This window comes from Jaculus jaculus, chromosome 11 (genome assembly GCF_020740685.1).
Source record: "Jaculus jaculus isolate mJacJac1 chromosome 11, mJacJac1.mat.Y.cur, whole genome shotgun sequence".
Lineage (NCBI taxonomy): Eukaryota > Metazoa > Chordata > Mammalia > Rodentia > Dipodidae > Jaculus > Jaculus jaculus.
The window spans coordinates 7126851-7139502 of record NC_059112.1 but is presented as its reverse complement, the minus strand read 5'-3'; the positions used below and the strand labels follow the sequence as shown (position 1 = coordinate 7139502).

General features: G+C 36.2%; 1 protein-coding gene across 5 annotated transcripts in view; it reads right to left on the bottom strand.

Annotated features, from left to right (window-relative positions):
* Epha5 (EPH receptor A5) overlaps positions 1-12652 on the bottom strand; it is a 294668-nt gene that overhangs the window by 117773 nt on the left and 164243 nt on the right. For 4 of the 5 annotated variants that reach the window (XM_004665376.2, XM_004665374.2, XM_045161229.1 and 1 more), the window contains exon 4: positions 4264-4419. The exons of the other annotated variant lie outside the window; for it this stretch is intronic. In XM_004665376.2, the coding sequence (XP_004665433.1) occupies positions 4264-4419 (156 nt within the window). The remainder of the gene's footprint in view (positions 1-4263; positions 4420-12652) is intronic. 5 annotated transcript variants of the gene reach the window in all.

The window sequence follows — 12652 nt, the reverse complement described above, 5'->3', positions numbered from 1 at the left end:
TATGGGGGCAAGAGTAGTGTTTTTACATCACTGCTACAGTTACATAGAAATAATTTGTTTGGAGAGCATAAGACAGCTAATTTAAGAAAAGCACATTTGTCTTGTTATATATGTAAATTATTATGAAACTGTACCATCAAGATGTTATGTACTATTTTATATTTAGGATACCCTGATGTCTGCCTCTGTATCAGTCTACCTTTCTCTCTCTTTCCCTACAAATTAATAATCAGTAAAAACACTCAGAAAAAAGGAAAATGATGGGGGCATGATAGCACACGCCTTTAATCCCAGCACTTGAGAGGTAGTAGTAGGAGGATTGTTGTTACTTGAAGGCCAACCTGGAACTACTGAGAGTTCCAGGGTCAGACTATAATGAGATCTAGCCTCAAAAGCAGCAGAATAAAAAGTAAAATGAAATAAATTAAGATATGCTCAGAAAGTGCTAAATTAATCTCTTTGGCTATTTTTCTAATTATTTCCTCATTGATATAAAAGTAATTAGAAATTATGTTAAATAATTATAGGTAAAATAAGACTGTTTAGCATGGTTACTGTCAAAGAATTATGAAACAAAATCATATGACTACCTAGTGACTTATCAGCAGAATTAAAAAATCTCTGCTTAGTGAACAGAGCTTTGGGTAATAGTACCTGGCCAGCATGACAATGCACATCATTGCTTCTTTTATGTACTATTTATTAAACTAAAATTTCACTTAATACCAAGTTTGAAATTCTAGCAAAAACAGTTATAAGAAACGTTAATGATTGAACTGTTTGAAGAATCAATAGAATACTTTCAGTCTCCAATAATCTATCATAATAAGAAAAGAAATACATTTGAACTAAAACTCTTTCATAGGCATTTAAAACCTTAAAATAGAGCCAAGCTTACTTTCCTAACTTCATGTAGTATTTCCAGAACACTATATTTTTGTCCCCATACTAATGGAAATTGGATGCAGTTGTCAAAATGTATATTGCATTCACAATTATATTTAAAGTTTAAATTATATTTAAAGTGAAGTAAACTTGGATTGTTTAAAATATGTCACAAGTAGATGTATCTCTCTTAATTCTATTTTAACTGGTTCAGAATCTAAAATAGTATTTAGAAAAAAAAGTGATTGCTCTGAAGCAAAATTTTAAATATTTAGGTGTTAAATTTCAGCTATCATTAATATTACAGGATCAGTTGTTTTCAAAGTGAGTATGTACATGTTTTTGTTTCAGAGTTCTAATATAAATATCTGTTCTGACAGGAGTAAAATTGAGTTGAACCACTTATAAGACAAATTAAAAACCTAATTTAGCCATATGCATATTGTTTGTTTTAAGTATAAAAATAAACATTCCATTAGCAAAGCCATCACCTTTAAGGAATATATTTAAGTGATTGAAAAACAAAATCAAAGCCAAAAAAAAAAAAACCAAAACACTAGAAAGCATATCTGAAATTGGCATATTTCACCAAGCCCAAAATGACTATATCTATGGGCTGTGTATGAAATTTTCCACATATGCAAGTGCATATACTTCAACTTAAACAGCTATTTTTCATCCACAATAGTTTCTTAAGCTAGAAATATAATCCTTGTTGACTCCAATTTTACCAATTCAATAGCACAAAATGTTGGAAATATTTTAATTTTAGAACAAAATGTTGCCATCTTAACATGTGAGAAAACTTAAAGTGCAGCCCCCAAAATACTTTAGAGAGTTATCAAACTTCTTGTTTATTTCTCCAGCTGAAATATGCTTATTTTTATTACCTTTCCTATAGATCAATAAAAATACACCAGCCTAAATTTCTTTCTGACTCTGACATTGAATATGCCTTCACTTTTAGAAAGTTACATATTTCTACAAAATTAAGAACCCAGAGCTCAAACAACACTCTAAGGACAAAGGTCTACCTTAGTACAGAATAAAACAGTCTATTTCCTAAACAGTGGAAATGATGTATGAGCCAAGGGGAAGCTAGGAAAAAAGATGTCTGGTTTAAGAATATTCATCAAAATCTTTGGAGATATTTTTGCTTGTTTTCTAATGTGTGTATGTTACATATTATTTTGTGCATATATACATACATATTTTCAACTAAAAATTAGAAGTATTGGAGCAAGTTGTGATGGCTCATGCCTTTACTCTGAGCACACAGCGGTTGAGGGAGAAGGACAAGTATGAATTCCAGGACAGTTTCAGTACAGAATAAGTGCCAGGTCACCTGAGCTAGAGTGAGGCCTGACCAAAAAATAATAAATAAAATTTAAAATTTTAGGAAAACAACACACAAAAAGTAATTAGAATCATAATTTAATTTTGAAAGGACCAAGAGTAGTGTTTGAGATCTTCTTTTCCTATTCTATAGTGGGACTATGGATGCTGCTGAGAATAAACACACAAGTCTTGGGCTGGAGAGATGGCTTAGCGGTTAAGCGCTTGCCTGTGAAGTCTAAGGACCCTGGTTCGAGGCTCGATTCCCCAGGACCCACATTAGCCAGATGCACAAGGGGGCGCACGTCTGGAGTTCATTGGCAGTGACTAGAGTCCCTGGCGTGTCCATCCTCTATCTCTCTCTCTTTCTCCCTCTCTCTCTCTGTCTCCTCACTCTGTCTTTGCCTTTCTCTCTGTGTCTGTTGCTCTCAAATAAATATAAAAAAAAAAGAACAAAAAAATTAAAAAAAAGCACACACAAGTCTTTTGGGAGAAAATGCTTATGGAATAATGTTCCTTTAAGACACAGTAGTTGAAATGCATATACCTAGATACAGAAATTGTACAGCTTGCTTATGGAAATTGGTTCTAAGAGTCTATGAAGTCCTTTGCCACCAAAGTACAAGGTGACTCACATTAATGCTTAAAAGAAGTCGATTATGACTGGACCAAAAAAAGAAAATGAATGAAAATAATAAAATGATTCACCATATTGTTTTCTTTTATTAATTTACTAGTCATCTCTGGTCATGTTTTCCCATTATTTGGGAATTATTTTGCTCCCACGTGTCTAGGTAATGATTTAACTTTCCCTTATAGCCAATAAATAAATAAATAAATAAATAAAAATAAAACCTCATTCCACCACATGTATCATACCCAAAACAAATATTTTTGTTTGAGGAGAAATTGTTTGGCAAAAGTAATCATCACATCAGTAGATAAATTCACAAGTCTTGGATTGCAAGAAAATGGTCTTTTGTAGTGTAAAGTTAATTAATAAAAAAACACCCTGGGAAAGTCTGACATTGATCTTCACTGACTATAAAAATCAGACACAGAAATTTTGTTAAAATTTTGATTTGCTTTTATTTGTTTAAAATCATCCATACTATTTCTGTCTGGCACTGAATTATAGATGTTTAAAAGTCTTGGAAGCATCTATGAGAGCAACACATCTAGCTAGAACCTAAAACATGACTGTAATACGAATGTGCTGCATGGGGAATTCCTTTAAGAAATCTGCTTGCTTCCTTTAATGCAAGAGGAAAACCTCTGAAAGTATTGGCACCAAGCAAACAAATGAATAAGTAGATATGTCATATTTCCAGAATTTTCTTTTTTAGAAAAGTAGAAAAAAACCAAAAGTTTTGAAAGATATAAATTCATCCACTAGGAATACTGGAATTGAAAGTTCACTACTCTATCCACAGTATTTATGTGACCACAAATATGGCATTAATAAGAGCTAAGCATGACCCGTGCATAAAAGCCCTAGCTAAAAATTGGTTTTATAGACGAATCAAATTTGATTTGTCACCCATAGTGTCCCAATGTTCTGAATTCTGTGTGTGTGTACTACTTTGTAAATGGCTTTCTCAGTGGTATTGTAGGTTAGTCAGACAGGTTGGAATTGGTGAAACTGTAACTTATTACTAAATTAAGTGACCAGAAAAGAGGTTTAGAAAACATATTTGGTGTGAAAAGACAAGACAATTTGCTGAATCCATGTTTGACTATCAAGAGCACTAAATTAAACCATAAAATATGGTCGGGTATCTCTGTGTCTCAGAGGTTGAATTTGAAGTCAGGGGAAAATATGCTTTGTACCATGACTGATGTAAAGACAATTCTTTCAAGCCATTTCAATGAATTTTCAAAGCACTTTACTAAAGGAGATTGGATTTTGATAGAGACTAAATAGTGCAGGTTAAACACGATGCCTGTTTCGGGGAACAAGGTTAATACAGCCTAGCAGGCTCCATCATGCTGTTTCTGCGAGCTAGTGAGGCAGCGTCACTGAACAGCCACGGGATTCCTTACTTGTGCATGCCATTGTGGGTGGATCAGACTCCCTCCTGAAATAATCCTTTTCACAGAGACAAGAGGTTGAAGCTTCCTCATGGGTGTAACTGCGAGGTGGACATTTGCTGCAGCTCTGGCTGTGAGGTGAGGCTTTGAAGAGCCCAGGTCTGCACGCTGTCAAAAGAAATGAGAGACTAAGCTTTTCCCGGGGACAGAGGCGATGAGGCTCGTGAGTCATGTGCTACTGCAAACAGCAAATACAGGTTACAGAGGAGCAAGTCTTTGCATCAGTTTAAAGAATAATTCATGAGTTTCTGAACCATAAATAGCAGACTCTTAAGACAATCAAATAATTGTTTCATGAATTTAAGTTAGCATGTATTAAATGTACGTTTTAATGTTTTTGTGCTAAGGGATTCTAAAGAATTATATTTATATTTTACCAATAGCGACATGTGTTTAAAACTGAAGCTTTGAGGATAATTTATGCTTCACTGAATTTTTTGGAAGAAATTCAAAATTGTCACACATAATCCTGGACTGGTATTATGCAAACATTCTCTCCAATATTTGCTATTAAACTGATAATTTAATTGATTCGTAGATACTAAATGTTACACAAGTTCTTTTAGGATCCATAAGTCGGCTAGTACATCATCTATATGCTATAGGGATCTTAAGAGCTGTCAGGTTTTAATTTTCATACTTTGGATACTTTGATACATTTAAAACTTTTACTTTGGGGGCTGAATGATGGCTCAAGGGTTATAGTGCTTGCCTGAACAGCCTAACAGCTGGAGTACAGTTCCCCAGTGCACATAAAGCCACATGCACAAAGTTACACATGCACCTTTCTGTTGTCTGTATGTCTGTCTTTCTTTCTCTCTGCTTCCAAATTATGTATGTATGTGTTTTTTGAGGTAGAGTCTCACTCTGGTCCAAGCTGACCTGCAATTCACTTTGTAGTCTCAGGGTGGCCTCCAACTCAGACAATCCTCCTTCCTCTGCCTCCTGAGTGCTAAGATTAAAGGTGTGCACCACCATGCCCAGCTTCAAATAATTTAAAAATATTTTGTGATTCTTACTAGCTCAAGTTCATATGAACATATAAATACATCATATAATAAAGGCTTCTATGCTCTATAAACTGTAACGATTACAAACTGTGGGAATCATGACTTGCTTAATTTTGCATTCACAGCACCTTTCCCACTGTGGAGCTATGGCAGGTGTTCACAAAGTGCGGTGAATACAAAAGTGAAAAAGAAGCCAGGCATACTGCCTGCTACTGAGCACTTTGGATTCACCTAATGGAAGCATGTGGCCGTCTGGAGCCAGCGGTCTTTAGTTGGTGTCCTAGTCAGTAGGTGCTGCTGAAGTCAGCCCTTGTGTTCTGGTGATTTCCATATACGTTCAGGCACTTCATTCCAATGGGTAATAACATCAAATACAATATTCCTTTTGCTCAAACAGAGCCAACTGGAGACCACCAAACTGATGGTTTGAATATTTTACAACTTATTTTACATAAAGCTAATCAATTCTATCTTTTTCTTTTCAACTTTCATAATTCACTACGTCTACTGACGGGTTCAAGCATCAGTGCACATTTGCTGGAGATGGAAAGCACACTTGTTTTTTTAATAGGGATTTCTGATAGACATAATGAATCAAGGGTAATTTTCATATGCTAGAAATGATCTCAGGTTTCAGTGCTCCATGCTAAGACTTTCTACCATCACCATGAATAATCAGGAATTGGCAAAAATAAGAAGCACTTTTTTTCAGTAGGGCTAATTATGGTGACAGAAAGGCCTTAATGCTCTTATAAATTCAGAGAATGTGAAAGTATTTGAAAGATAAGTAGAGCTTTTTGATAGCATTAGGGCATTCTTGTAGTTAAATGATTAGGATAAGATTTAAATATTATTTTATTATAATAGGATTGCTGTAGCAGCCAGTATCATACTAAGCTACGTTATCCATTTTTTCTCCTCTTATTTTTGGATGTATAACCATTCTCAGTTTAAACATGATTTGCTTTCAGACATCAAGTGCCAACCCACACATTGTATTTGGAATTCATTTTTCTTATTTTGAAACCCCCTTTTCAAACGATTTCCCCACAACCTAAAATCTCTGCTGATATTGTATGTGATACAGCTGTCTACCCTCCCTCCCTACCCGTGAAGGTTGAATTTTATGGTCAGATTGATCAGGTTAGGAACCAGCTCCTGGGAATCTGCAGGAAGGATGTTATGATCCAAGAAGTCCTTCATCCATTGTAGGTAACCCTTTCAGAGGGACGCTGTGTATAAGGAAGCTCCAGGTCGACCAGGCACCTGTATTTTGTCCATCTGCCTATGCTGCTTGTGACAGACTGTCTTGTGTACCTTGCTGCAAGTCTCTAACTATGATTCTGCCACCGAAGTGTTCTCTGAGGGTACTGGAATCCAGCCTGCATCCGGCCCCACAGGCTAAGTTGCTGGCTGGTTCTTTCATTCCCTAGCCAGCATCCAGCCCCATGGACTGAGCGGGTGCCGGGTGCTTTCACACGCCAGTGTGTATCCACCTATGGGATCTGAGTAGCCATGGAGTCCTGGTTCTCCAGCCTGCAAACAGCTGCGATTGGCCTGTCCAGCCTGTATTTTATATTCATCCAATACATTTACTTCTTAATACATATTCATTCAGTCAGATCTGTTCCTCTAGAGAATCAATGGCTGATACAACCCACATGGGAAATTTGGAAACAGAAAATAACATGACTGTAAGTAAAGTGTCTGTTTCCTTAGTTTAGCAGTGTTGGTCAGCTGGTACGATGGGCCTGAAACTCAGTTTGACAATGGATTACAATGATGAACAAGATAGATAAGACATTTATACTATGAGTCATGAAATACTGTGCAAATAATCTGGCATATGAGTATTCCATGAAGGAAGTGAAAATGTGATTAGCTGTAAATTGTCTGGCTGGAATAAGACTATCAAGCAAGCTTCCCTTAAGATAGATTACTGTTGATATTTGAAAGATTAGGGAAAAAGATTCAATTAAACAAGAATTTGTAGTGCTTGAGAAAGATAAATCCTCTCAAAGGAAGATGTATGGCATGGAGGAAACTACATAGTGCATCAGGAAGAAAGCTTGAGTAAAATGGGAAAAGAAAAATTCAAAGAGGCAGAAGGCATCATGCACTACTTCTCATAATTTCATTAGTTACAGGTGCCCCAGCTATGGATGGCTTAACTTGTAAGGTTTTGACTTTTGTGTAGTAGAATAATAATGTGTCCTCAATAGAACCTGCAATTTGTATTTTAATTTTGATCTCTCCCAAAGCTAATGCTATGTGATAAGTTATCTCCACAATGTGGGCACTAACAGTTCTTTCTAGTTCCCAGTAAGAAATGTGTATTTAACCCGGCCCCAGCCAAATCCACAGAGGGATTTGGTAAATGAGCAAGAGTGCTTCTTTCTTAGTTAAGCTGATATCAGCACAAGGGTGAAGGAGAAAGACATTGAGGACACTCAACACCTACCAAACCAGAGACCCAGATGTTCATAAGTGCCCATTACTGAAGTAGACTTAAAATGCTTCCATCATGGCTCAGAGAATTTTGTGGAAGAGGGGAAGAAAGATTGATAGAGCCACAAGTTTGGACATTTTGCACAGACACATTGCCTCTCCCCCATAACTGACCGCTACCCCCATAATGCATGACTCACAATACTCATGGGGTTAACCTGCATCCCCAATGAGGAAGGCCACTTCAAAAAAGGTGCAGGGGGGAAGGAAAGGATGGTACCAACATGCAGTGTTTACATACAAAATATGTCCATATATAATAATTTTTTTAAAAAAATGTGCTACTGAAATATAGTTAGCTAAGCTACAGTGCACAGTAGGGAAGAGGTTTAAAATATACTTTGAAAATTAATGTATAATCGGACATGACGGTGCATGCCTTTAATCCCAGCATTTGGGAGGCAGAGGTAGGAGGATGACTCCATGAGTTGGAGACCACCCTGACCCTACATAGTGAATTCAGGTCAACCTGGGCTAGAGCAGGAGACCCTACCTTGAAAAACCAAAAAAAAAAAAAGAAAGGCAAGAGAATAAAACACTGACACACACACACACACACACATAAATAAAATTATTTTTTTAAAGTATGTTAACTGTACCAAGTACTGAATTGCTTTACTTAATTTTTATACATGCATGTAAAACACTTTGATCCGATTTATCTCTTACCACATTATCAACATTTACACCTGCTTCCTCATCTCACAATTTCCTTGGAATTTCATAAATGTTTTGTTTATGTTATTTTCACCTCACGGTGGTTTAATTCATGCACAACTTCATTATAAGTGGCATATGCATGTGAAAACATTGGTTTCTAGTTAAAGGGAATTAATAGGAAAGTTTGGGCAACTGAAAATCTTATATATTTTTTTAAATTTTATTTTACTTTTCTATTAATTCGGGGGGGGGGATAGAAACAGAGAATGAGAATGCTAGGGCCGCCCACTGCAAACAAACTTCAGACACATGCACCACCTTGTGTATCTGGCTTATATGGGTCCTGGGGAAGTGAACCTGGGCCATTTGGCTTTTCTGACAAGCCTCTTAACTTCTAAGCCATCTCTTCAGCCTGAAAATCTTATACTTTTATAGTAAGTATATGTTTTAGGCAGTGGTATACTGAGGTTATTGTAGTGTTAAAAACGTTATTTCAGAAAATAACATGGGGCTGGAGAGATGTCTTAGTGGTTAAGGCATTTGCCTGAAAAGCCAAAGGACCCAGGTTCAATTCTCCAGGACCCATGTTAGCTAGATGCACAAGGGGGTGCCTGTGTATGAAGTTTGTTTGCAGTGGCTGGAGGCCCTGGCATGTCCATTTCTTCTCTCTCTCTCTCTCTTTCTCTGTCAAATAAATAAATAAATAAATAGTAAAAAACATATTTTTAAAAAAGAAAATAACATGGAAAGTACAAGGCATGCCAATGGGCTGGAGAAAGGAAGACACAAGTAACAGATACTTTTATTGGATTGCAATTGTTAATAAACAAAAGTAGGCAAATTGAAAGAATAAGCCAAACATCCAGATGACTCAATAGCAAATGGGGGTAGCAATTCTAAGGGCCAGCAGAGGAAGATAGGGGGAAAGCAGGGAGAGTGGGGCACACAGAACTAAATGTGGCATGGATAAGTTTGTGCAAGATTTCTTCTTTGCTAAATAATTATAATATGCCATCTTTTTAAAAGAGAGGGGATGATATAAATCACCCAGTTTGAGTGGTGAACATTTTACTAGGAAACCATCCATTTTTGCAGGTAAATCCCAAAGCAGAATATGGGCACTCCACAAGGTGAGCTGTTGGTCAAATAGACCCATGAAATCCCCTAAATATTGTATGCCATTGACCAAGCACCACATTACCCACCAGAAGCAGGTGGTAAGACCAGGTTGCTGAAAATAGCACAGACTGTGGTTAGAAGTCATTGAGAAACCAAGTTCTAACTAAGCTGTCTCCCTGCAGTATAGCTGCCAATGTGCTAGAAAGTGCAATGTGAGCTTTGGGGGAGAGAGGGGTGTCAGCAATGTGAACGGCAGAGCCTGCAATGTGCAAAACCAGCCATTCAGGCAGATGGGGAATCCAGCTAAGGACACTTAGCTCTGCAGGTCAGGCAGATGGGGAATCCAGCTAAGGACACTAAGGACACTGCAGGTCAGCACATTAACAGCTGGACCACCTCTCCATCCTTTCAACGATCATTTCACTGGAAAATTCTTGTATTTCAATGTGTCAGAAGGTCAGTTACTCTAGAATACAGAGAAAAACAAGTAATCCATAAATTTGAATAAAATGAATTATGTACCATGCCAGCCTTTATTTTATTCCTAAATTTACAAAACATGTAGTTTATAATAAATATTACCAAAGTTATGTCTTACAATTTAAATATTCTAAAGATAATATGTATTACTCTAACCAATTCGATCAATAGAATAAAACAAATGTTTTTCATAATAAAATAAAAATATTTCATGCAATTATGTACGTCTAAATTATTTCCTGATTAATGATGGGATTTCATAATGAAATTATTATAAAAAACATTTTCACTTTCACAAGTCTAAAACCTAAGTGCACAAGGGATGAATCATGGAAAGACATCATTCAGTAATGAGACATAAATCATCCCAACCTAGCAATGTGGCTATGTTTGAGATGCAATCTCTAAACATGAACCTATTTTGGCTTGGGTTGGACTGACATATGGCCATATTCTGTGATAATTGTAGATCATAATAGTATTATCTTATAGTTATCTAGCTGAAACTGCACTAGAAAATAAACCTCATGATTTCATTAACCCTTCAATCATTTTAGGACTCTGTGTTCGTGTGTGTGTGTGTGTGTGTGTGTGTGTGTGTGTATGTGTGTGTGAAGACACAGCATTCCATGCACACACTTGTAGAGGCCAAAGGAAGACATTGAGTGTCCTTCTCTATCACTCTTGGAATAGCTTCCTTAAGCTGTTTCCTTAACTGCACTTTCTGTCAGGCTGGCTCACCCACCAACCGCAGCCGGAGGATGTCCAGTCTCCACTGCCCACTCTTCTGGGGCTGCAACCTTGACTGACCGTGCCCAGCTGTTTGCAGGCCTGCTGAGGAACTACATGCAAAATGAATCAACTTACACGGTAATACATGAAAAATACAAGCTTTTCATAAGAAATGAAGCATCATGGAGTAAGTATTTGTTGAATCTAGTGTTCAGTGAATATGTGCTATGAAAAAGCATGAAATAGAAATTAAGTTAAATTCAATTACATGATTGTGAAATTGTAAATTATTCAACATCTCTCTATCAATAAATCAATGTATCTATCATTTATCTATCTATCTATCTATCTATCTATCTATCTATCTATCTATCTTTCTATCTAATGTGTTTAAGTGAATAGTTCTTTAAATCAGATATCGGTTGACTCATAGAACTCTATTGCTTTGATTTGAAAATTCTTAAAGCATATTTACTCACAATTAAACAACATCCTTGATTCATACTTCTTTTGTAGCTTATAACTATAATTAAGGTTTGTAATCATTTTGTATATCTAGAGAAAAGATATGAATTTATGATAGAAACCTTTATAAAAGGAGGTTTCCATAGGTGAATAGTATCTCATTTGAAATTATGACAAGCATTATCATTTAATTATTGTTAATTAAGAATATATCACTTTAGCTAGGAATTGTGTTGCAAGGTATTAATTGCAGCCCTCAGGAGAGAGAGGGAGGAGGAGCGCCATGAGTTTGAGGCCACTCTGAGACTACACAGTGGATTTCAGGACAGCCTGAATTAGAGTTACACTTCACCTTGAAAAACCAAAAACAGAATATATTGTTTTCTCTCTCTTAGACATTATTTAAACATCTCACTTTCAGCTTCCTCTGATAATAGACAAGTATAATTTGTTTATAGAAGCTGATGACTTTTGATGATATGTAAGATTTTTAATTTTGTTTCTTACTGAACATGATATAAATTCATAACATATTATGAAATAATTTTGTTATCAGTGGCTTTTGGGAGAAGAAAACCCTTTTATAAAAAATTTATTTATTTATTTATTTATTTATTTATTTATTTATTTATTTGAGATAGAGACAGAGAAAGAGAAAATGAGAGAGAGTAAGAGGTTTTTTTTTAATTATTATTTGAGAGAGCAAAAGAGAGAGAAACAGAGCTACAGAATGTGCTCACCAGGGCCTCCAGCCCCTGCAAAGGAACTCCAGATGCATGTGCAGCTGGCTCTCGTGGGTCCTGGGGAATTGGACCTGGGTCCTTTGGCTTTAAAAGTAAATGTCTTAACCACTAGGCAATCTCTCCAGCCCAGAATTAAAAAACAAACAAACAAACAAAAAAACACTTTTGGTTAGTGTGGATGTTTATTCCCTGGATAGGCAGAATGTATAGTTTAAATATTAAGCTGAGAGATTTATCCCATAATTATAAAAAGTTCTAATGGCCTGTGAATTTGATTTAAAACATTCATTATTTATAGACTCAAGTAGTGAAAGCTCATTTGGCTAACTCATGTCTACATTGTGATAAAATAATTCCAGCTATGAATCATGAAGCAAATATGTCATGGCTAATAAAATCAAACTTCCATATAGGGTTGGAAACATTCTTCAAAATGTAATGAAGGATACCCATAGATATAATCAGGATCTTGGACTAACTTTCAGTTAAGTCAAAAATAGTATGCTCAGGGCGGCAGAGGTGACTCAGTGGTTCAGACACTTGCCTGCAAGCCTATGAACCCAGGTTCAATTCCCCAGTACCAAACGAAGCCAGATGCATAGGGCGGCATATGCATCTGGACTT